The 26,888-nt window shown below is 46.2% G+C and overlaps 1 protein-coding gene across 1 annotated transcript in view; it reads right to left on the reverse strand.

Moving 5' to 3' along the window:
• LOC138567523 (D-serine dehydratase-like) overlaps positions 1–26,888 on the reverse strand; it is a 516,199-nt gene that overhangs the window by 40,799 nt on the left and 448,512 nt on the right. The window contains exon 7 of the mRNA XM_069645796.1: positions 3,913–4,018. Coding sequence (XP_069501897.1) covers positions 3,913–4,018 — 106 coding nt within the window. The remainder of the gene's footprint in view (positions 1–3,912; positions 4,019–26,888) is intronic.

The following is a 26,888-nucleotide window of genomic DNA, read 5'->3' on the forward strand; positions in this document are numbered from 1 at the left end:
AATGAGTTCTAGATCCTCTGACTAGTCTCCACTAACTAGAACGGATAAGCTGGCTCATAAAACTTGCAGTGTATGCTTATGTCTTTATGGGCAGGTTTGGAGCGGAGCATGCCTTGTAGGGGAATCGGTGTATCACTGCCATTTGTGTAGACTAACACTTTTGTGTTGTAACAGGGCTCGGGCCATATGAGTTGTGTGAACTGTGATTGTCCCATTATGTTCACTGATGCCCCAATGTCCAGAATGGCTAGAATGCACGTTTCTGCGATCTGAATGTGGCATTTGGGTTAACAGCGACAATCCATAGTGTCTTGGATGAATGCCTATATCAGAAATACCTCTTGATTGTCAAACGAGTCATTTAAGGTATTAGTGTCCGAGTGGTATCCCTTTCCTCACCCTCTGAGCCTTTCGCTTGGGTGTGTTGTGAGGGTGGTCATGATCTGGGTAGGTCTGATAAACCTTATCAAAATAATCTAGGCAGCCGCACTTGGAGTATTCCACTCATCTGGTAGGGTATCTACCTTTGTGTGGTAGAATGCGTCCACAAACGTCACATGTATGAGGAGGACCAGTGCTGCAGTAGGCTTTTCACTGCATGGACAACAATTCTGCAACTTTGAGATTGTGGAGCACTGCTTCCACATGTTCCCCTCGTGCAGCAGCGACCGCCCAGATTCCCCGAGAACCTGCTGATGCAACCTTGCCGAGCAATATCCTTGGATGAGCTCTGCGCTAACTTGGTCCGATTCACCAGTCGGGGGGCATGTAGAGACCAGGTGTTGGAAATATGCATGGTAGGTTTCAATGGATTTGTGTGCAAACTATTTAGCTTGCCACAGTTGAAATCGCTCATGGGCTGCGTTTGCTTTCAGATTAAAATATTCTGATAGTGCAGTCATTGTAGCGACATTGGACTGGGCAGCAGGATTCAGAGTTGTGAATATGTTGTGCACCGCAGTACCTTCATTGAGATAGTAGAGAGATATCATGGCAGTGTTGTCAGTCTCCTTGATGGCTGTAAAATACATGTTCACACACACGACCTAGGGTCCATCAGGGACCAAGCACAGATGGTACAACATGTACATTGAATTCTTGGACAGCAGTAGAGGAAACTGCAAATTATGTAGACTGATGGGCTTGCCCGTGTAGACGTGGTTCAATTGGCAATTATTTTGCTCATCACTGGCCATCCTCGTCTGCCATTTGATAGGTGCTTCTCCAGGCTTGATGTGTGGCCTGCTGTGTTAAGCGCAGACTGGGTGAGTCCTGGGGCTGTAAACTGAGTGGCACTACAAATACACAGGAACCAGGGATAATTCAAGTCTTTCTTGCTTCAGAGCAGGAGTCTAATAGTTTATTAATGTGGGGGCGATCACCAGGTCACCATGCGTAAGGGTGTATGTGTGCCTATATTTGGGGGATCCCAATGCTATTTCCTCATAGGTGGGGTTGCCTTATTGAAATGCAGCTGCAATAGAACATGCAATTACAAAAAGTGTGAGCAAATAGCTAGTTCTATTCCCTGGGGTGTTCTGGAGCACTGCTCCTGGGATTCACTAGTCTGCACCCATCCTGGCATGGGGTGAAGGGGAATGAGCGGCAGGGAACACAGATCGGGTGGCAGCTTCAAGGAGTGAGAGGATCTTTGCCGATCCTCTCACTCCTTGAAGCTGCCACCCGATCTGTGTTCCCTGCCCCTCATTCCCCTTCACCCCATCCCATAGCTCCACTGTGGACATTGATCTTAAGTTACACATATTTAACAATGGTCATGAACATAATGTTATACTTATGTAGGTAGTATGCATGCCACCTTCAGAGGTAGGTTCAAATTGGGCAGGGGGACTTCCTCCCTGCATTCTTATGCGGTTGTTAAACTGAGTATCATTGCATTGTGTAATTCTAACATCTATTAGCACATGGAAGTCGTTATTGACCTCCTGTGAGCCTATCAAAATGTTTAAAGTGCAGTCAATACCTCCAGATAATGACTGCATTGAGAACATATGTCTTCAGAAGCAGACGGGGAAACAACAATGCAATTCCCACTCAATACTTTGCTTCAACAAGACACTTCCACTCTAGCAGGACCTTTTATTTTCTTCCTTTGCTACAAGATGCTATTTAACACACGAAATAGAAAGATCCAACATTGGAAAATGCTTTCACTTTCTTACAGAGAAACCATTTACTTTTACATGACACCTAATTTATTTATTTAATTGTTGTTTATAACGCGCCTAATACCATACCTAAGTTCGGTTTCTAAGCGCGGATCCGAGATTCGAACCTCTGTTGCTCGTTGTGGTCTTGATTCCAAAACCAGTGCATTTCCCCTGCTCCAGTTCAACCAAGTTGCAATTAAAATGCTAAACTTACTAAGACAACCATGTTATTTAAATATTACAAAATAATAGAACATTTCATTTACCAACTCCGTTTGTCCGTTTACTTTACTCACTGCTAAATCACCACTTTTTACTTCACCAAGAAAACTACAACACATATATTGCGACTACTACTATGTGCTAATAGCTTTACAGACCCCAGGAGGGGTAATTATCGCTTGAGATAGATAATGACCCGCCACCAAGTTATGACCCGAGGCGAATTACCCCTCCCTCAGTCTATAAGGCTATATTATCATAGCACATGAAAGCTGGAGGAATTGAACATGAATAGCTACACTCATTCACAATATTTATACTCTTTTGTCATGTTTAGGAGCATGAAGGTGCTGTGGGACGGATTGAGAAGGAGAGTGGATCTGGCCTGGCTGGGGCAAATTGCCACAGCCCGATAGATCTTCTGATGCTACAAAATTCAGATGTTCCCACGTGCGAGTTCAACAGTAATAATGCTTCTCAATTTTTAACTTTTACATCCCATCAAAACATGAACAACTAAGCTAAACGGGCAGTGATTAAGTTGCAAAGTGTACCAATTCTGCCTTCAACGGCTAATTTGCCCCACCCATATCAATGGTGATAGTTGAGAGGATGTCCTCAACATGTTGCAGCTCAGATCTAAACAGACGGACTAGGTCTGGCAGTGGAAAGTGCGCAGGTGTATGCATGCACAGACCGGCCTTTGTACGGCGAGTCCGGTTCCATGTTCTGTCAGAAGTCAGATCCACGGTGACCGGCTCTGGCTTTCCGAAACAATGACGGCAGATCGGGAGTGGGTACAGTGCCTGCTAGCCTGGACTAACATGATGATAGCCTCCTCCCATGAGATTATGGGAGCTGCTTACTTAACGAGCATTACTCCACCCTAAATAAAAAGGGGTCTCTTAGTAGGTGTGGCTCCAACCCCATAATCTAACAAGTCTCTGAGGCAGGCAACACTCATTTCAAGCCCTTCACTTAAGGCCTGGACCATAGAGGTATTTCAGATCGATGTAAGTATGTGTGGAGTTGATCTACAGTAAACTAGACATCATACTTTCTACAAGTGAGGTATCAACTTGCCAATCGCTTTCCACCACTTACTCAAGGCTCTTCCTATTTTCTTATCCTTTTAAAGTATTTCCCTTATTTTATCAAATCATTTGACTTCAAATTCTGGAGTTGAAGCACAACTCCCTCAACAGTGTGCCATTATAAATCCCATCCTTGACCCTTCTGATCTGGCATACCAAGCAAATGTCATCACAACCCATAACAAGAACTGTAAATTCAAGGCCAGGGTCTTGGCAGTGTATGCATCCTCCTCCTCTTACAGACATGACTGGTTGCTGCGGCTGTGATACACACAGCTGACATTGACTAGTTATGAAAAAGCCTTCCTTATTTTTGTGTGCAGATTTTTTTTCGCTAGGTTTGTGTGCCGTTAACACCAATTGAGACACGCCCTATAGCAAGCTGGTGAAGGGCCTTCTTACCATTATCTAGGTTCAACACTTACGTGGTAAGGAATGAGACTCAGGAGGCTTCCCAGTGGAAACTTGGAAAAATCCAGCTCCCCGGAGATTGGTTGGATGCGTCCATGTTCTTGGGTCATGCCCACTAGCCTGTCAGAGAAAGCAAAGTGTCAGTGCAAATTGTAGAGATTAGTCCAATCGCGTCTGTTCGCAGCCATTCCCGCTAATTTCTTTGAAATAATCAGGCATGCATCAATTGCCAGGTTGATCTCATCTGAGTGCAGGAAATGGCCTTCAAGTCTTTCCTGTGGGCAGACAATAAGACCCCTAGAAGAAAGGGAAGATCGATCGGCATCAGAACGGAATGAAGCGGAGATGTCATATCTGGGCCTGTTCTCCACCATTCTCATTTTGCCAGCCAAACCGCAGCAGAGCGTACCTCAAAACTGAAAGAGGTGAGACCGTAGTCGGGGTTTTATGTGCATGAGGGGGGATTAAAGGATTGGTGCTGTGATTGGAGAAGGGGGCATGAAGATGTGCGTGTCACAAAATGTTCCAGGTTATTGGGTGTTTCTAGTCATGTCGCATGTCCCCTCCATCATGTTGGGTTCATCCCCGATCCACAACACCTCCGCCTCACAGCACTCACTCTGATATCATATTTGGGACATGCTCCCTTTGCAGTGCTTTTATGCTGTGTTAAATTATTCTCCGGCTTATATGCAACACTATGCCATGTTTTGACATGCAGTTGTGCTATACTTCCCTATGCTAATTTTGCGATGCTCTGCCCTGCTTTAAGTGCTATGCTTTCTGGAGTCTGGTATGCTGTGATGCGTTATGCAGGGTCATGTCATATTACGCTGTTTTGGCAGGTCATGAAATATTGATCTGTCAGGATCTGTGTGTTTTGGTCCGCAATGCACCCTTGCTGACATGTTAAAATGAAATTGTCCTTTTCGATAGACCCCTTCCTTTAGCTTTCATGCGGGTGTCCCCTAAGACAAGTGGGCCTACAGCCTCCTTCTCAACTATGATAATGTTGAACAACTCGAGTGCCTACATATGGGCGTGTCTTGGGTCATGTTGCAAACCCTGTAGTACACAAAAGAGCGTCTTCCTAAATGTACAGAAAGTAACGCCACTGTTCGTTCTGTGCAATGTCACCAAGATTCCCTCCATTATTCGGGGCCAACTCCTTCCATCACTGTGCCCTTGATGCTGTGATAACATGAAATCGTACATTTATGTATGCTTAGGAGTAAAAAAAAAAAAAAAAAAGAGCAGCAAGCAAGACGTTTCCGTATTGCGCTTTAGCTTTTTTTAGTTTGTTTTATTATTTTGATGCAGAATCATATAAACCAATGCAACACATAGAACAACTGTTATCATATTATGCATGGTAGAGCGGCGGTACACATATCAGACATAAAATGCGCAATACGCTTAAATAAATTTGCCAATATCAACGGGGCTATTTGGGAGGCAGGATAGCTCAGGAGCAACGCGTTTGTCTTGGAAACAAGACAACGTGACATAACAGGTTCGAATCCCGATCCCACGCTTAGAAACCACTCGTTGGTATTAAACACGTTATAAATGAACACTTATATAAAACAAATCAACATTGAGAGTCCTGGTCCGGGCTGTCCCACCACCCCCCCCCCCCCCCGCGCCGATGTATAGCTGCTGGAGACAGGGGGGGCGCCAGGATCGTGGTGCAGCACCCCCGGCGGCGATCAGGGGCTCCCGTAGTGGCATGAGAGAGAAGTAGCCCCTTGTCCACGTGCGGCGACCGAGGACCAGTGTGCGGGCCTTCGAAGAAGAGCTGGTGCCCGGTGACTGAACCGGAGTGGTGCGGAGGAGAGAGTGGGGGGAACGGAGGGCGAGTGGGGTGCCGCGGGGCTGCGGGTCTGGGATAGTGCGGCCTCCGCGGGGCCCCCCTTCCCCGGCGGACAGGACACCTGCCGCAGCCCGACTTGCGGGAGGATTAGCAGACCCCGGCGCCGCATTGGAGCTGTACGGTGAGGGGTGGGGAGCTCTGTCTCTTCGCCCTGAAGGAAGTGCTTGGGAGGTCCACGGCACTTGGGGGAACCCGGCCCTATGAACGCTGAGCAGGACCGCATTATCTGTTGGAGCACGCCGGCTCACTTGGAAGATACGTGAGCTGAGCTTGGGGGGGGCTACCCCCACAGAGAGGCGCACACACCGGAGAGGAAGAGAGGAGGCACCCATATCAGTGGCAGCGACGACCCCTCGGGGGTCTCATTGAGAAATTGGTGATTTGGGGAGGCCCTGAAATGGCAGTAGACAGAACCGCCTGGAGGGGACTGGGACTGGGAACCTGTAGAGCGGCCTCGGGCACTCCTCCCCCTCCCCCCTCGAAAATCAATTGGGTGAGCGGCTGCTGGATCCCGCCGGGAGCCCCACAATAGCAAGGGGGCCCCTGGTCGGACACGATATATCAACAGTTTGGCCCTCTGGCGGGGACAAGTAGATAAAAGAACAACATTTTGGTTGACTGGTGCCCCTGGCGAACTGAGACCACCAACTAAACTAAGCGAGTGGGCCCCTGCGCTGGAGAGAAAGCGTGGGGGGCTGAGTGGACCGGGGTGGTTGGCCATTCTTAAGGGGAGGGGTCAAGCGTTTGCAGAGGTGAGAAGGCAAATGGGCCTGTTGTAAGGGAACTGGCGAAAAAGGGGATAAGGTATAAATGGTCTTTCCCCTTTGGATTGGTGTTTGAGTGGGAGGGGACCCAGAGGCGTGGCACTTCCCTCCAGGAGGCAGCGGGTATAATCCGGCTAGAGATGGGGGAGGGCGAGGAAGGTCAGGGGAGTGGCAAACAAAGGGGGAGAAGTAGACCATGGGAGTGGTCCACGGTTGGAGAGGGCCCCCAGGGGGGGAAGGAGGGAGACTTTACAAGGGCCAGCTGTGGAGGGGTCCCGCGGAGCTAAAGTGGGCAACGGGGGAGCCGACGTGGGCTAGAAGGGAGAATGGCTTCACAGTTAAGGGCTTTGTGCTGCGGGTGGTGGGAACAGGGGCTTTACATGGGGGCCTGGGTGGAAGGAGCGGTAAACATCCTGGATCGAGAAAGGGCAGGAGTGTCTGAGGGGACGGGGGGCAGGCAAGGGGGGTGGGGGCGAAGGCACCCTAAATTGGGATTTCAGGGTGGGGCTGGGGAGGGGGGAGAGGGGAAAGGGAGTAGGGGGAAGCTACGGTAGTCAGTGGAGTAAGTCGGTCTCGGGGGGGGGTGGCAGGATGGAGAGGAGGGGGACCTTAGGAGGGGGAGATTGTCAGTGCCCTTGCATGAGGAGAGGGGAAGATCTACTAAGGGTGAACCCTGGGTGGGCCAGGCGAACAGGTAGCAGGAGGGGCCCTGTGCCTGCGCGCAGCCTTTAAGTGGTTACCACGTAATGTGCGGGGGCTAAACTCCCCCCTTAAATAAACAAAAATGGAGCACTTTATCAGATCCCATAAGACGGATGTACTAGCGTTGCAAAAGACGCATTTACTATGGAGGAACAAGGGCCGCTTGCGCCTGAAGGGCTTTACGCAGATACTGTTCGCATCGGGACAAACAAAGAAAGGTGGGGTAGCCCTGGCCTTTGGGAGGAGGATCAAGATTGTCTTAGAGACAGACAGTTGAGATACATCATGCTGAGGGGGGAGATAATGGGCTCGTGTTACACCATTGTCTCGGGCTACGGTCCTAATGTGGGTCAAGATCAGTTTCTGCGGGATACCCTGGGCACTCTTGAAAACTTTGCGAGGGGGCAAGTGATTATAATGGGGGACTTCAATCTTGCTTTGGATGGGAGGAAGGACCGGTCTCAGTATGAGCGTAGTGGAGGGGGCGCAGTGGCCTCTCCCTGATTGAGAGAGAGATGGGAGGATGCCGGGCTACGAGATGTATGGCGTGTTTTAGGGGGAGATGAGGAGGGGTTTACATTCCTCTCCGATGACCACCGAACCCAATCCCGCATTGAATATATCTGGGTATCCGCCAGCCTCCTAGGGGCAGTATAGGCGGTCGAGGCGGGCCCCCTGGGGATAGCCGACCACAAGGTAGTTTAGATGAAAATGCGGCTCAGGAGGCGAAGGCCGGGGGTGTGGGGCTGGAAATTCCCGGGAGAAATCCTGAGGGATCAAGTGGTATGGGTGGAGATAGGAGGCAAGATCCGGGACTTCTTCGAGAGGAATAATGGCCTGGACACAAGTCAGAGCATAAGGTTGGACGCCTTCAAGGCGACTTTGAGGGGGGAACTCATTGCTATAAAGGCGGAGAGAAACAGGCTGCTGAAAGGTTTAGTAACCCAGCTGGAGGAGGAGGTCGAGGCCGCCAGGGCGAGGGTACGGGAGACCCCTACTAGGAAGGTCAGTTGGGGATCCTGAGGACCAAAAAGGCTGAAGAAGCAATGCTGAGGGTGAGGCAAAAATTCTATGCAAAGGCCAACAAGGCAGATTCGCTCCTGGTGCGCCTCCTGAGGGGACAAAGGGACCAGAAGGTTATAACGGCCATCAGGGACGAGGGGGGTAAGAGTATCACTCGGGCAGAAGAGGTAAAGGGGAGACTAGTGGAATTTTTACGAAGCGCTGTTCTCTTCACAGTCCCCACATCTGCGGCCTCAGTCAGAGTTCCTGGGGAAATTGCCTCTCCCGCGATTATCCAGGGAGGAAGGCGAGGAGCTGGGCTGACCAATTACGGAGGATGAAGTGAGGGCCACCATAGTGTCACTCCCCCACAATAAGGCTCCAGAGCCAGACGGCTACCCAGCCTCCTTTTTATAAAGTATATTCACACCTTTTAGTACCCCATCTAACAAATTTATTTAATATGTTCGGCGCGCAGAGCGGAATTGCCCCTTCGATGGAAGAGGCCAAAATCACCCTCATTCATAAAGTGGGGAAGGATCCGGAAGAATGTACCTCCTATCGACCTATTGCTCTTATTAATACAGAGGCAAAAATCTTAACCAAAATACTGGCAAAGCGCCTTGAACAGCATCTACCCTCGCTGATCCATGAAGATCAGTCGGGTTTTGTCCTGGGAAGGCAAACCGCCGATAATATCAGGAGGGTGGCCCATTTGGTGAAGTCCCGTAAGACAACTACTCCGGCAATCCTTTTGGCACTCGACGCAGAGAAAGCGTTTGATAGGGTGGAGTGGTCGTTCTTATTCCAGGTGATGGAGAGAATGTGACTGGGGGCGGGTTTCTTAAACATGGTTACCGCTAACTATAAAAACTCTGTGTCGCGCATCTTGGTAAACGGGGAAATGTCTCAGCCATTCAGACTGACGCGGGGGACGAAACAGGGGTGTCCCCTCTCCCTTTTGCTCTATGCAATTTACCTGGAACCACTTCTCCTGGCAATACGAGAGGCAGAAGACATTCGGGGAATACCATTCGGAGGGGTCCAGCATAAGGTTGCGGCTTTCGCCGATGACATGTTGCTTACGCTAACAAACCCGAAGGAATCTATTAAAGGTATGCAAAGTACTACTGCCCAAATTTGGGGAACTCTCAGGTTTGCAAATCAACTTCCAAAAGTCAGAGTTAATGAATATGTCCTTAGGGGAGCAGGAAGCAAGGGAGACAAGGACAATCTCCCCGTTTAAATGGAGTCCAAATGGGTTGCGATTTTTGGGGGTCAGGATAACTCCCTCGCTGACGGGCTGGTATGGGGCAAACTATCAGCCCATGCTGGTCGCGATCAAAAAAGACCTAAGAAAATGGGGTGCTTTAAAGATATCCTGGTTGGGGAGGGGGCAGTTCTCAAAATGGCGGTTCTCCCCCGGGTACTCTATTTGTTTCAGGCCATTCGCCGGTGAAGTGGCACAGCGAGTAGAGCGCTCGCTTTGACATCCGTGCAGAGCCTGCCAACACAGGTTAGAATCTCGGCGTGGCCAAACTCAGCCTTTCATCCTTCCGAGGTCGATAAATGAGCACCACACACCGTGGGTAATAAAAAGCAGCGCTCAGATACCTGAGGGTTCGTAGCGCTATATAAATGCCAAATGATTATTATTATTATTATTATTATTATTCCTCTGGCGGTTCCAGAAAGTTTTTTTAAGACATTAGACCGGGCGGCCAAGGAATTTGTTTGGGAGGGTAAGAGACCCCGCCTGTCCAACCGACTACTAATGGCGTCAAGGGGGCAGGGGGGGCTGGCTTTCCCCGATTTTCACCGATACTATGAAGCGGCACAGATTTGGGTGATCAGGGAATGGTTTTCGGCAGACTATCTTAAGCACTGGGTCAAAATGGATCGAGCTGTCGCTTGGCACCATCTGGGGGAAGTACTTTTGGCTCCCACGCAGGCTGAGACCGTCCCATTTATACTTAAGTGCGATTACGAAGGCAGTGGTGGACTGTTGGGATAGGGCGTTGGTGAAGCGTCCGATTATGACCTTCCCCTCGCCGTTTACTCTGATCTTCAATAATGGGGACTTTACACTGGGGTTGGAGAAGGGGGCTTTTGCGAAATGGGAGGATGGGGGCTGTAGAAACCTGAGGGATATGTTTAGCGGTGCAAAGGTGATTGCGTTTGAGGAATGTAAGCAAAGATTCGGGGTAGAGGAGCAGGAGAGGCACCGATACTTTCAGATCAGACACTGGGTAATGTCGGCAGAGGTACGTAAAGCTGCGACCCGAGAACTAACTCCATTTCAACGGTTTCTTACAATGCATGAGGGGTCCAGAGGGCTAATCTCGGACTTATATAGGCAGCTAGAGTGTGCCGGCTCGAAAACCGGCTGGGCCTACATGAGGAGGTGGGAAAGGCTCCCGGGAGTTAGAATGGAACAAGAGGACTGGGAAAGGTTATGGAAGCAGATTCCAAAGGTGGCAAAGGTGGTCCAATTGCAGGGGCCTGGTACAAGTATATATTTGGCTGGTATTACACTGCAGCCCGCCTACATGCGATGTACCTGGCAACTTCAGGGAAGTGCTGGAGGGGCTGTGGGGATGAAGGCACTGCTCCCCACATATGGTGGGAATGCCCCATTATCCGGACCTTTTGGGGTGATATCGCACACGCTCTTACCCAGGCACTGGGTGAGGGAGTCAGCCAGGACCCCGGGAGATATTACTGGGTAAAAGAGGGCAAGGGGGTGTCAGGGAGAGGCAGGGTAGCTCTAAGGCGAAAGTGGTGTTCATACTGGCTGCGATGGCCCTTCTTGCACAGAGGTGGAAGTCCCCTACGACTCCGACAGAGCAAGACTGGCTAGGAAAATGTGGGATATAGTCACGATGGAATGGGCAACCTATGCAGCCAATAATACGTTGGAGAACTTCTCTGCAGACTGAGGAGAGACACTGGACTATCTTAAAGGGGAGTTTAGGGAACAGTGGTGCCCCCAGAGACTCAAACTGTTGGACATCTACCGTTAAAGGTGGGAAGGAGAACGTCGAGATGGGAAGGACCATTGGCGCACTGGCAAGGTTTTTTTTTTTTTTGGGAGGTGGGGGGTGGTTTGTTTGTTCTTGGTTGGGTTGGGTTCTTTTCTTTGTTTACTATGAAGAAATTAATAAAAAGAAGATAAAAATAAAATCAACTTTGCATGCAATTTATAAAGTGAAATGTGTTGTCTAAAAAATATGATATAAATAAAATAGCCCATGGGAAGGCATAACATACAATACTTAACACCACAAGGGGAGGGGATGGGCCAAAACACACGGAGATGTAATAGATAATCGTGCAAAGCAACAAACCACATTTTATATCATATTAATAACACCTCCAAAAAGATAATAGCCTTATGCATTCACGAGTTATGTGAGGACATATTTTCAATATGCTAGAAAATCATTAAACATAAGCCATTTTCATTCATATTTAGCACGAAGATTGGACTAACTGGCAATAGAATATTCTAATATAGGTATATGGAAAATATTATTCCACAAACCAACAGTGGTCATATTTTGGAACTGTTTCAAATTAGACGTGATCATTCTGATGGCAATAGCAATAAAAAGATCATACAAAATGCATGAGTAGCTGAATTCAAGACCATTAAATGCCATATTTCCAAGCCAGGCATTAGCCCTTGACAATGGAATATTTACTTTAAAAAATAATGTTCATACATTTCCATACATCTTTCCAAAACCTTTGAACATATATACACTCCAACATACGTATGAAAGAGCCCAGAATGTCTTCACAAGACCAACAGTTCCCATCATCCACACATTTGGCTCTACGTAATTTCATAGGAGTTAAATATGCTCTGTGCATAAAGAACAAGTTGTTCTGTATGATATTAGCAGATGAAGAAACCATTTTAATATTCTTTCATATTTACGACTATGTACATTCATCAAATACTACATTACAGTCTTGTTCCCATTGAGATTCAGATGTGCATTTGTTGCCAGGAACTCTTCTATGCATTATCAACTTGTATATTTTGCACTAAGCAGTGTGTTTGAGCAAAGGCCTTGTAATCTGGAAGCATCTAGAACTAATCTATTCAAATTGAAGAGGTTACATTTGTCTAATCCGTAGTTCACTAGTTCATTATACGACTTGTAACCTGAATTTAATAGTGAGAAGGTATCTTTAAATTCATGGAAAGACATTTGATTAGACCCCGCAAACAAGTGATACACAAATGTAATCCTTTTCTTTAGCCAATGCTTCCACAAAACCGGTCTTCCATTAAAAGCTATATTTTTATTACACTCTAAAAAAGGGGAAAACAATTGTGAATGATCTTTTGTCAAAGGAAATAGAAATTCTTCAAGCTTTGTGAGTGTCTAGGAGTAAGCAACGGACATACGGGTGGCATGTTGAATGGCAAACACTTTTATTCACAAATGAAATAGGGGGACGGAGGCTGGAGGAAATCCTAGCTATACCTAACTCTAAGAGGAGTTTCCCAGCCTCAACAGAACTAGCTAATGAAACTGTCAATGTCGGGATGTCCATAATAACGTTTGCCATCCTGTGTTCAAATCCTAACCTCTCCCTCACAAGATAAACTGAATATAAGGCGATAGGGGAATGTCTCTTGGCTCTCGTCCTACAGCCCAGCTTTCCAGCTTTCAAATAAAAGTTCTAAAAAAAGGTGTAGACAAAAGCAAATGAAATAGTTCCACACGATTTAGGGGTTGATCCCCAGTTCTTCCAAAGTCTTTACAGCTTTACACAAAATGAATCCTGTGTCTTCACTGGTTACAAATTAATCCTTGTCTGTAGCTGGCAGCCTGCTTTCCCAGGTGCACCTCAACAAGGAAAAATGGCCTGGATTCTTTCCCCCAAGTCGTGCTTAGGTACTTGACCTCCTTTATTCAATACTCCCAGTAGAGTAATTGACGATCTCTTTCTCACCGTCTGACCTCAGTCTTACCTAGAGCCTTTGTATACTCTCCCTGCCAAGGTCCATGAATGTTTGTTGTGCAGCTCAATCTAGTATTCCTCTGTGTTAGTGCTCTAGATGCCTTCAATTGGTCAGTTCCGCAATTCTCTGTATCTGCTTTTACCCCCTTCCACAGCCTTCGCTTACTCTCTTGCCAAAGTCTATGCGGTTAGCTTATGTTTGCTAAGTTCATATCTCTCCTTTTCCAAGTTTGGGGTGTGCCTTCCCAATGTAGGTCCCAGACCCCCTTTTTACAGTTCCCTGTGTTCCCTGGACTCGGTAAACATGGGTCCACTTCCGATACAAGCTGCTTACCAGGAGAAGTTCTCTCTGCCTCTTGTTTGAGTCCCAGACCCAAGTTCCAATGTTCAGGGCTTTTCGTAACTCACCCGACAGTGCTTTGTCATCCCAACCCTCTCCTGTCGGCTCACCAGTACTTCTTCTGATGTTCTGGCTTCCCCGACTCTGCGTTGATGCTTTCTCGCCTCCTTCGGCTCTACTCAGGCTTCTCCAGCAGGCAGATGGTTCTCGTTTGGCGTCCCACCTCCCTCGGCCATCAGGAAGTGCCCTTGGCTTGTCCCTGTCTCGGTGCAGCCTCTTTGGAGCTCTCCTGGGCACAGCTGTCACCGGGCTACCGTCTTGCTCCGTTCTGCCTTTTCCGTCTCCTGCGCATTCGCCGGTAGCTGCACTCCCAGTCTCTGCTGAAAGCAAGAACATTGCCATCTCCCATTCTCGCTTGGGTTTCGAATGAACTTGCACCAATTGGGTGAACGAAAAGACTAAGCAGAGCACTTAGGTTCTCGCAAGTATTCTACACTACTCGGTCGCTCTTCCTCGTCTCAGTACCTTTATTCAGCCCGGGTTCAACAGGGTTCTCGGACATCTTGTGAGTGTCTTTGACCTCTGCTGCAGACATGTCACAAAAGTACATTGATGTATTTAGTGAAAGGGTGAGAGAAGGGGTTACAGGAAAGGTGGGAGGGTGTAATCCTTTAAAAAAATGTAATATCTTTGACTAAGAAACATGGAGTCTATGTGGAATGCAATCTGGGTGTAGTGGACATTTTCCTCACGCCTCAGTAAAGGCTTCATTTTAATGTGACCCCTAAATACTGTCTGCATTATTTGAATCGCTAGAAGTCCCTATGCTACTTTGCTGTGTTCAAGGGCTGTTTTGAGTTACTGCCTGATAACGTTGCAGGAGCCGAAAGCAAGCTCTTTCACGCTTCCATGAGAAAAAGAATGTGTTTACCCCTTGTGGTGTTCCACATTTTGGCTGAATGTCCGTGAATGCCAGCACCAGGTGAATTTTCTGGAAAATGCTATTACGCATTTGTGTAATGTTTAAATTGGAGCGCACCGGATTAGGTGGTCTGAGAAAAGGCTTCAGGGCTGGAGAAAAGGTGGACGCATCTTTTCCGGTCTGTCCAGTTGTGAAGATTCTCTCTGCCAACCTGGTCTGGAAGCTGTCCAGTGAAGTACTTGGTGAGATGAAATGGCTCACAGCTTTGCCAACGGTGATGTATTTTATGTAATCTTCTTTTTTATTGCATTTTATTCACTTACGTATGCTTTTGTTTTGGGTTAATAAACAGCCATAAAGAGCCAGTGTTACAATCTAGCTGAGAGTCTGAGTGAATTTTAGCGTTTCAAGTGTACAATGCTTTTCTATTTAGTGTATTGGGGACAGGAATAATAAGTAATATGTATATAGACATCTGTGCACTTCTTGGGAGAGCAGAACAGAGGGTTAAAGGGATACTGCGTTATTCCCAGATGTCTGCACTGTCTCTCAGAGGGAAACTCCCGGCCCATGTGATCTGCCTGTTGAGTGTTACACCCAGGGGAAATATCTGGTAGCAGACTCACTTTTCTGGCATGAGGGGAAGAGGCTTCCCCTGTGGAAGCAGTGACAATGCCCCGGGATTCGTCACAGCTTTGTAGAGGTTGTTTTCATAGAGTTAGAGAGTCTGGAAGTAATATGACCAAACACATACAATATATCACATGTACTTATTGGTGATTCCAGCTCCTTTTCCACCAAGAGCCATGTGGACTGATCCATCAAATCCTTTAAAGAGAACCACATTTGTGCTTGTTTTAATAAGATTGCACTATGATAATTGAAGTCTGGAAAGCAAACTCCCCCATTATCATAGGGGGTTTTCAGTTTAATTAACACAATTCTTCAACTTTTCCCTGTACCCCATAAAAAGTTTAACAAAACAGAATGTATGGACTTAAAAAATGAGGTGGGTTGCGGGACAGACAGCATTTACAAGAAATATAAAATTATTGGTGACACCATCATTTTGATGGTTTCTATATGTCCCTCCCAAGATAAATATAATGTAGACCAAGCTGATACTAAGTCTCTAAGTCTACCTGAGTTTATTTTAATTGTACTAGAGACAGAGGGAGCAATTTTCAAACCAAGATATTTAATTGAGCTGATACCATTTAAGTCTATAAGCATCTAATTCATGCCTAAGGCAATATGTATTAACAGGTAAAACCTCCGATTTATCTCTGGTTAACTTATAACCTGATACTGAGGAGAAAGGGTCTAATGTATGCAATAGGTTTGGAAGAGGTGCTACTAGGGGTTTTTAATAGTATAAGTATATCATTAGCATAGGCAGCCATCTTGGCCTAGAATCCCTTGCATTTAATCCCTGGAATGAGTGCATCATTTCTAATAAACTCTAATATGTACTTGAGGGATAAAACATATAAGATAGGCGATAAAGGGCATCCCTGTCTAATCCCTCTTTGTAGTAAAAAACAACATTGTTTGACCATTGATAAATATAGATGGTCTAGGATCAGAATATAACAATTTAACTAGGGATATGAAAGGCATGCCAGCATAATGATTGGAACAGGTATGCCCACTCTACACTGTCAAATGATTTGTCAGCATCACGAGCAACTGCAGCATAACCATCCCTATCCTTTTAATTCACTTTTATTAAAGTGCTTAACATTAAATAGTAATCTAGTATTAGATGTGATGTTTCTTCCCTTAACAGATCCTACTTGGTCAGGTCTGATCATTTTGGAAAGGAACGATTCAAGTCTATTCGCAAACATTTTACACTCAATATTAATCAGTGATCTAGGTCTATAATGCTTGGGAAGTTCATCTTGGGAAAAAGAATGAATAGTGCCTCAGCAAACGTGCCAGATGACCTACCTACATTAGAGAAATATGAATAAACTGCTTCTAATTTAGGGGACAAGATTGCAGAAAAGTGATACAAAAATTATATGGAAAGGATGTCAGGGCCAGGGGCTTTGCCTTTTCACAGGTCATTGAGGGCTTATCTAATACACTCAAGTCCAAATGGGAGTAGGAGTCTCTACCAATTTTGTTAAAGAAAGAATTAAGATTATTAGGGAAGTACGTTTGTTCAGAGGAATATAACTTTTGATAACATCTTCTAAAGGTATCCATTATAGCCTTACCATTAGATACCGTACAACCCGCATCATTTTTAATGTGCGAGATAGTAGCTTTGTCCATTTTAACTTTTAGATAAGAAGCAATTTCAGATTTCAGAATTATCCCTGAAGCTTGTTCTGTTCATTTTTAATTAATTTGAGTACAAAGGGACAAGGCAGGAAGTAGGCACTGTTCTATAGGATTTTGATAATATATTTTCTTGCAATTATTGGGTTATTGATAAAGTGAATCTAGCTATCTCTTCTGCTCTTTTTTTTGGTTTACATGTGTGATAATATGACCCCTCAATGCTGCTTTATATGCATCCCAATTATTTACCGTGAAGGTATCTTAATCATGATTGTTACCCAAAAATTTGTGATGGAAAGAGAGGAAAGATCACACAAATTCTCTATCTTGTAGTAGGAGATTGTTAAATCTCTATTTATTTGAGTTTTTTTAATATCCATAAGCACAAATGATGTGATCACTGGGGCATGGTCAAATATAATTATGCTGCCAATTTCAGAATCAATTATAGCCCTGATAAAGTTTTAGTAACACACAATCTAAGTGGGAAAGCATATTATGGGGTAAGGATTTGAAGGTAAAATCAGTCTGTGGGCTGAGTCAAGCGTCATGCGTCCAACAATCCTGTTTCTGAGAGGCACTATAAAACACTATGTTTTCTAGAACTCTTAAAGATACATTTCGATTTTTTGTCCATAAAGGGTTCATTACATTTTTAAAGTCACCTAATACAATTCGATTTTTAAGATCTGACTTTTATGTTTTCTACTGCATTTAAATTGGAAATGCATTTTAATATCTTAGGAGTCATTTCAACTGCTATACATTTTAATGTTGTGTGTGCTGTGTGATTGTGTGCTTTGCCCATTTTGCACAAAAGTTTGAAGTCACTGACTTCAATTCCAGCAGACGCCAGGCAGTCGTGCCATTTTCCCAGGCCGCAGGGTCAAAAGAAGCCTGTTTGGGCCTATTCAGGCCAATTCGATGGTCGGCGAGGGGCGCTGCACGTTTATAAGCAGCGGTATGTATTGAACTTAACTTTTTCAAAGTGTTCACTTGTAAATCACGGCAATCGTCAAACTGGCACCACGTCGGCTCATCTCAAAAGTTATGCGATTTAACTGATTTCATATTATCTTGGGAATATCTATGTCGGTTTTGGGGGAGAACATGATGATGCAGTATACAACAGATATTCTGCAGGCACTTAAGAAAAATAAGCATGGTACTACTAGTTTAAGGGCTTTAGATAAAATTAGGCAATTTAGCATCTGCTACAATATCTATGTGTTATCTTTACACCCTGCATTGGCCATGCAGGTGGCTATGATTAATGCCAGATCTGCAGCTAAGAATGCTCTCACACTTAATGACCTTATTATATCGTCTAAGTTAGATATTCTTTTTATAACAGAATCTTGGTTCAATGTTAACTCTGCAGCAGATTTCCATTTATTGGCCACAGAAAAGGTCCAAATTAAATGGGCAAATAGAAAGTCGACGAGGGGAGGAGTTACCATTATTGCAAGGTCCTCCCTGGAGCTACTTAATTTTCAACTGTCAACTTGGGATACAATTTCTCAAATTCTTACCTGCACTTTACATATATCCCCTAATGATTCCTATGGAACAAGTTACTTACCTGTAACTATTGTTCTCCAGCATGGGTCTGGCATGGATTCACATGCTCATGAATATTGGCTGTCGTCAGGCCGGGAATCCTTGGTAAAAGAAAACTGTTTCACTTTCACTTACGAACTGTATTTCTCCTCTAAACCAATCGCTGTCCTCTGGGTCATACTGCCCCCAGCCAATGACAGTCCTCTCCCTAAGCCCCTCCCCTGGCAGCCATCTTCAGTTTTGGTTAAGCACGTAAAGGGGCAGTCTGACCAAGAAGAGCCGCAGAGGGGTAGGAGGGAGGATTCACATGTGAATCCATGCCAGACCCATGCTTGAGAATAACAGTTACAGGTAAGTAACTTGTTCCTTCACCAGCATGGGGTCTGGCATGGATTCACATGCCCATCAATAACGAATACACAGCAGTCCAACATTTTTACAACCACGGGAGGTGGCAAGGATCAACAGAAGAAATCAACTCTTACCTCTGAAACAGAATCACCTCAAGCAAACACATCTTGGGTAGCACTGCTTGGCCGACTCTGGACTCCTCCCAGGAATCCCGGTCGATGCAGTAGAACTTTGTGAAGGTATGCATGGACCTCCAAATAGCAGCCCTGCAGATGTCCAGCAGGGGCACAACAGACAGGAATGCCGCCATTGCTCTTTTGGAGTGGGCTCTCGGACGGCCGGTCAACGGTCGGTTCGCCAACCGATGACAGTGCATGATGCAGCCGGAGAAACACCTTGAGATGGAAGCCTTGGACAAGGCCTTCACATGGTTCGCAGGACCAAAGTTCACGAACAGTTGAGAAGTCTCCCGAAAACTCCTTGTGCGTATCGCGTAGAACTTCAGGGCACAAGCAATGTCCAGCGAATGCACGGCCCTTTCAGACTTCGGGTAAAACCATAGGTAACACCAAGGGGCTCGTTGAGGTGGAATTTCAACGGAACCTTTGGCATAAAAGAGGGGGTGTCCGCAGCACCACCCTTGACTTGTGGAAAGTCTGATATGGCTGTTTGCAGGGTAGGGCCTGGATCTCACCCACCCTCCTGACAGAGGTGATGGCCACAAGGAAAGCCGTTTTCCACGAGAGGAACTTGAGAGGGGCCTGATGCATAGGCTTCAGGGGGCACCCATGAGCCTCGTCAGCACCAGGTTGAGTTCCCACACTGTGGCAGGAGCCTTCACTGGCGGGAAAGATTGAAACAGTCCTTTGAGAAACTCCATGATGAGACAGTGAGACCAAAGGAAAGATCGTCCTGGAGACCTGGTGTAGCGGGAGATAGTGTTGTGTCTTGACTGTCGTGTAGAACGAGAATACCTCCGTCCACAAGTGCCGCACAGAGAGACTACAAATGTCACTCTCTGTACAGCCCTTGGGGCCACAGGTGGGAGATGGTCTTCCGGAGCCACAGACTTCTGGGAACCCCTGGGCCACTGCAAATAAACACTGGTTAAGTAACTAGCCACAACAATAATCACAAACCAAACAACAAGAAAGGAACGGTTTTACCAATGGCTGATAGACGTAATTCAGTTGAACCTAGTGAGGGGTTCCGGGACCCACCAGTGTCTTGCCTTCGATGCAGGTTGTTCCTCCCCAGAAGGTAGGTGGAGTCCTTTGAAGGCACCGGGCCCAACTGTTGATGGAATCCAGCAAGAAGTCCAGAAAAACAAAACCAAGACGAGTATCAGAATGGAAGACCAAAGGCAGTCCATGATTCGTAACCAGAGTTCCAATATCCAAGATCCAGAACACAGGGCAATTCAAAAAACAGTGCGTGAAACAATCCAAGATCGAATTCCAAGCGAGCCAAAGATGAACGTAGCGCCAAACAGTAGTCACTAGAACAGCTGTGAAGCACTGAACACTTGTATTCGAACGTTTAAATAATGGCGCTACGTTTCTTTTCTGGTCACGTGGTCCGAACCCGCATCACGTGATCGTGTTGTTGTTACACGTGAGCGGGAGATGTTGGTCACGTGACGCGGAAGCAGGAAACGCTGTTGATCCCGCAGCCACCACGGAATACGCCAATGGAGTGGGCGTCCGCGTTGATGGGCTGGCCGTTGGCGCTGCCGCCCTGGAACACGGGAGGAAGGCAGCGGTGGGTCCCGGATCCTAGCCTGCGGATGGGGCATAGAGGAGGTATTGGGTCTGGGGTTTTGGGGGGTGACATCGGGATCAACGGGAACTCCTAGGGACGTGGCAGATAGCCACCAGAGGCACCTTGATAGAGGCGTGCACCAGACCGGCCTTGGACAAGGATAACAAGTACGGAAGAATCTGTGGGCCATGATTTTCAAATGGGTGTTCTTCTGCGACCTGCACAACGTAGTGAAACGCTTCCACTTGTGACTGTAGCACTTCAAAGTCGACGATGCACTGGCGTTGGCAAGGGCCTCCCTGCAGTCCGCTGGCAACTCACATCCTCCAAACTCTAGGGCTGCAGGAGCCAAGCCCTCAGGTTCAGCGATCCTTGGTCATGATGCAGGATTGTGCCTCCTTCTCTGGTAAGAAGATACAGGACTACCAGCAGTTTGACCAAAGGCGATGCTGACAGGCTGAGAAGGTCTGGGTTCCAAATCTGCCTCGGCCACGCCGGGGAGATGAGTACCATCCTGCATCGGCACTGTTTGAGTGTGTTGATGACTCGTAGCAGGGGAGGCAACAAAGGGAACGCGTACAGAAACAGGTCTTCCCACGGGAAGGGGAATGCGTCCCCCATGCTCCTCGGATGGTGAAACCTGCTGGCAAACCTATGGCATTTGGAGTTTGCTGCCATCACAAACAGATCGATCTGGGGCCTGCCCAACTTAATGAAGATGCGGTCCACCAGGTCCTGCCGAAGTTCCCACTTGTGACAGGTGTGCAACTCCCTGCTGAGGGAGTCAGCAATGGTGTTCATGACTCCCTGCATGTGAAAGGGGCCGAGGAACATCTTGTGTCCGACGGCCCATTGCCACAAGTCCTGCACCTCTTTGGAGGGCACTGGGAATCGAGTGCCCCCCTGCTTCCTAATGTAGAACATCATGGTGGTGTTGTCTAGTAAAATCCTCACCGCTTTGCCCTGCAGAGGTGGAAGAAATTACTTGAAGGCCCAGAACACTGCCCATAGCTCCAGAATGTTGATGTGGAGATCCTTCTCCTCCGGCGGCCACAGGCCTCTGGCATGCAGACGTCCGGTGTGTGATCTCCAGGCTTCCAGGGAAGCATCCATGGTGACAGTTTCCTGGTAGGGAGGGTTTTGAAACCCTGTGCCCCGGGGCGATGTTGGAGTGAACGCCCCAACACGTTATAGCCTGACGGAACTCTACGTCGAGCAGGACCTTGTCTGCGAAGCTTCCGGACACCTGTACCCAGCGAGCATCCAGGAACTGTTAGTATATTGCAGCGGCAGGAAGATCATTGTGCAAGGTGAGGATCGCGGAAGAATAGCGTTGTTCCCCCTCACATCCCTCCGGTAAGCCTGAAATGTCTAGATTATTATGTCTAGATAATTATGCCTGCGCCTGTTTTCCAACTCTGCATTATGTTTTTGAAGTTCTTTTACAGCTAATTCTAAGCGTGCCACTGTGGGCGACACATCATCTACTTCACTTATCCTGTGCTGCATTTCCCTCATCTCTGCTTCAAACGTGGCCCGCCTGTCAACCAATTGTTGAAGTTTGCAGTTCATGACTTCCATAAAGGGTTTGAGTGATCTTAATTCCTGCAAAATTGCCTCCACACAGCGCGGGGAGGATAGCTCAGCTGCAACGTGCTCGCCTTGGAAGCAAGACAAAGCAGAGCAACACAGGTTCGATCCCCGGGTCCGTGCTTAGAAACCTCTGGGTACTAAGGGCGTAATAAATAACCAATTAAATAAATTAATACCAGGGTCTGACAAGGATAAAGGCGGATGGGGGTCACTTTTAGCCCTTTAAGCGTGGCATAGGGGGTTGGGCCAGGAACATCTTTTACCACAAAGTTTTTTTAACCCCCCTCTCAATGATGCCATTCTAACTATTGTGAATTACATTTTGATTATGCACGTAGACAGTGTGTAGTAGGTTGTGCACTTTCAATACACACACACACACACTCTCTCTCTCTCTCTCTCTCTCTCTAACTCTCTTTCTCTCTCTCTCTAATCTTTAGGCCTTAAAAGACTCTTTTCATCAGATTTTTTAACTTATATTATAGAGCAGTAACCACACAAACTAATTATATAAAGGAGAGGAACAAGTAGGACGTGAAATATGTCTTTCCTTTTGTATATTTCATTTTGTCCTTGTGATGGCATACTTGAGAATGAAGAAAAAGAGAAAACAAAAACAAGGGCTCCGAAAGGACGCGTCCTTCCTTCAGACCCGTTCGCCACGTCCCGGACACCGGCCTCAGTAGAGCTGACCCCGCTCTAGCTTCACAATACTGCCACAGTGACCTGGGTGTATAGTGAAGGAAGCCAATTCACGAGCAATGAAGCTCACCCTCAGTCAGAAAGCATTGTGGTACGTTTTCCGCCACTTAGGGCGCCATATCACACCCCCTTGCGCAGTATGTTAATTTTAAGGTAAATGCAAGTTGTTGCCAAAGGGGAATTTATCTTAGTTATTAAGACGCGTCAACACTTCACTCACAATTTTGTGATGTTCACGTCAAATTTTGATGGAGCTCCCAGCTAAGCAGCAGAGCATGCAGGGAGTGGCCCGGGGTAGGAGTGTCTACAATTGATAAAGGAGTTCACACCAGAAATATGTGCCACGTCCTACTGTTGAACACACAAATGCATCTTACAAAGTTCTTAAAAAAATATTAGGCAACTCTTTCTAAAGCTGCCATCCAGTGAATGTATGAAAGTGAGGTGGCATCCTGCAAAGTCAAGAGAGGGAAGCAGTGGGGAAGAACAGGAGGGTCACACCACTTTGTTCAGGTGTGACACAGAGGATCCCCCTGGCTCAGCCCTCTATCATCCTCAGAGGGTGGGGCAAGCAGTTCCCCTAGCTGGGTGGGACAATCTCCACAAGTTTAAAGCGGTCTGTAAATGTTGCTTATTGGCCATCATCAACACTGGCCAAGGAAGATGGAGTCTTGATCAGAACTGCAAGAACATTGTACAGACTCTACCCTCGCTGTATCCAGGGTGTAGGATGAGGGACCACGCAGTGGATGGCATCCGCCCACTATTTTGAGAGGGCGGACACCGTCCCCCTGAGTGTATAAAACGTTTTAAATAAATAAACATTAATAAGTGGCTGGGAATTGAATCAAACCCTGGCCTCGCGCCTCTTAGACCGAGACTTACTGACAAGCCCATGGCAATAGTTGGTTGCTGAACTGAAAAGGTCTTCTATTGACATGTTAATATACAGGACATATTTTGTTACATGTTCTCGGATTTAAACGTTTATTTCATTTTATATTTAACCAGGAAGGTAATATGAAAATATGTTCTCTTGACAAAAGTTTTTTTGTCTTGTGTGATTTTGTTCAATTCTGAAATGCAAGCCAAAATTAAATTAGCATATTTCACTTTGATGTCCCATGACGTCACTTCCCAATGCTTGTCAGGGTCCCCCCCTCCCGCTTTTAAGACTCAAGCTCTGGCTGTATCCCTCCCTCAGAACCGTCCCATGCAAAATCAATTTCAGTGGCCACTTATGGTGCAAATGTTGGGGGCACGGAGGTACTAAAATAACTAATGTAGAGGAAAATCAGTTTTTGTGAGATTTTCTTGGCCTGTCTCATTGTGCACCTGTGCTCCCTCTGCACATGGTATGTGGTATGGGCTTTGTCTCAAATGTAATTATCTGAGACTGTTAACATTTTGGCTTTGCGCGTGTGGGAAAACACAAGCAATCACACACACACAGCATGGTAATTAAAAATTAATTAGTACATGGGTTTGATTAGCAGCTAGTTAAGATATATTAAGTAGGAATTTGTCAATCTGGGATAATCGCATATGTAGCAGAACCCTTCTTGGGCCCATGAAATATTCGCACAAGCATTACCGCAGAAAGAGCCCCTTGTCCCGTAAGGATATCTTTCCCCTGTGGTGAGGTGGAGTAAGGAGTCTGACAAATGGGTGGTATGTTTCAACAAGTTTTATTTGTAAAGATAAAGAAAAAAATCCTACCTCTCCCTATTTCTACAGGGTTATCCCTACCTTAACCAATATCCACTCGGGTACTTATCGTCAGGATGTTTGTCTAAATCAGAGGTCGCCAAATGGTCGATCGCCGGCGACTAGTAGTTCGCCTGAGCCTCTTCAGTCTCCCGCACTGGGGATACCGAAAAATAAAAACTTTTTTTAGTTACATTTTTTAATGGTCTGTTTTGCAGCTATTTTCTGAGCTTAGAATCCAAACCCTGGTCGTCCTAATTGCAGGCAGGGAGCTTGGCTGTTGTGCCACGTGAAGCTGCTTGTAGATTCACTGGCAGATGTCAGTATTACGTTCTGCTTTTGCAGGCTGCCTGTAGTAACACATTTGGCCTTGTGCGCCCTCACGACAACTGTCTTGCTTAAGCAAGCTGCTCTTGTTTGCCAGAGATGTCGGAGGGGCTGGGGCAGGATCAGGATCATTGTGACCATGTAATAAAAATATCACAGTAGCACTGCCTCTCGCCTGGAAATGTTCAAAGTAATATTTAAAAAATGCTGCAATGTATTTCATGTGGCTTCTTTCCAAACTCCACACTGTACATTTCCAGTTTAAATCACTTCCATGACACAGGTACACCCACTTTTAGTACATTAAGCGATCCATAGACACGCTGTACAGTAAAAGCCTACCAGGGAAGCTCAGCAGGTTGACAGACTGATGCTGAGATGTTATATATTCAAAACTACATGTTAATCGTATGCCTTTTTGCAGTGCCTTATTAAAATAAAGTGTTATAAAATGTGCTTGGCCGGAGCATGGGTTGGGCTGGGTGCTTGCTTATATTCAGGGAGGAGGGGGATTTTTCTGCCCCTGTAGTGAAAATCAAAAGTTGGCACCCATTGACCCACAGTTTAATTTCCTAAAAACTGCTGTCAGCACAACAGAAGCATTTATTTGTGATTAACCAGTTTGACAAGCATATAACATCTTTATAAATATAACCTGTGCTAAAACACAGAGGGGCACACAAATAACAGAGTATGTGTGGTGTCTGACAAAAAAAAACATTTCAAAGAAAACTAGTGAACGCAAGCAGCATTTTTCAATTTGGAAATTACTGTATTTTTATGGAAGTGTGAAATGCACATTTGGAAAATAATAGTGTGCCTAGCATGTAGAAAGCCTGCTTAAAACGCAAAGCAAGAGGCGCAAAAATTACAGGATATTTGTGTGGTAGTCCAACAAATATCTGTCTTTTTGAGACAGCTACTAATAAATAATAATGCAACAAAGAGGTTTTTGAAGTTCTTAATATAATCGTGAAGGCATATGTTATTCCATCTGTTTATAGAGGGTAGATAATTGGGCCCAAAAAATATTGGTTAAAATTCGGAGGTTTGTATACATCCCCACTCTGATATTGCCCGCTAGTAGCTCTCCACTGTTGGCCTCCACTACAAGTAGCTCTAGCTAACATAAAGGTTGGAGACCCCTGGTCTAAATGAAAAGTGTCCGTCCTCTGTGCAAGAACCTACCCTAACCCTACCACTAGTTTATAATAAAGTTAAGCATCCAAATGAAAGTAATACCTTGAGAATGACTTCCTTCTCCTGGTGAACTGGCTATGTCTTCATCTCTTTTGCACTAACTTCTGATTCAACAGAGAAAGTGTGGCCAGGAGAATGACTCCCTTTTCCTGACCCACCTCATACCACCTTGAGGGCTGTCCTGGGATATTCTTTAGCAATTGTCCTCAAAAGTCTCTTCACTTCTTCCACGGGGGCTTCTAAAAGCTTGCTTTACAATTCCAGTAATTCTTCCCTGTCCTATGACGTTATGAAGATTATATCCAGATAGCTCTTGTTGTCTAATGTCCTCTTTAAACGTAACTAGATTACCACTGTGACAAGGGAGATTCCACACGATACACTCTTTACTCTCAATTCTCTGGATGTCACTACTATGATGAGGGAGATTACTCCCAAGGCTTTTTTGACTCTTGGTTCTCTGGATACCACTACTGCAACAAGGGAGATTACTCCTGAGGCTCCTGTGACCCTTGCTTCTCTGAATGTCACATACAAGGGAATGTTGGAGCATTTGGTCCTCAGCCGCAAACAGTCAGGCATACAACAATGGTTTGATTCCGAACAAGCACAAAAGACAGACATCAACTTCCCTGTACAGCTTAACGAGGAGGAGAAAGGGATGCCCGTGGGTCTTGAGGTAATTGGAGCAGGGAACTATCAGCCTTTGGGAGGAGGACCAGCAGTAACAAACACAGCGATGATGCGGCACGTAAAATGGCAGATGGGTCTATTAAGGGCTCGGTACGGTCCATGCCGAGACATGCAGGCCAGCCAGGACAGCCAATTCCTGCAATCAGGTTACTGTTCTACGCATCTGAGTGTGGTTTGGGGGTGTTTGTAAACGCTCCGCCCTGACCACGTTTCTGTAAAGG

Source organism: Ambystoma mexicanum, chromosome 2p (assembly GCF_040938575.1).
Source record: "Ambystoma mexicanum isolate Mex_15411 chromosome 2p, UKY_AmexF1_1, whole genome shotgun sequence".
In the NCBI taxonomy this organism is placed as follows: Eukaryota; Metazoa; Chordata; class Amphibia; order Caudata; family Ambystomatidae; genus Ambystoma; species Ambystoma mexicanum.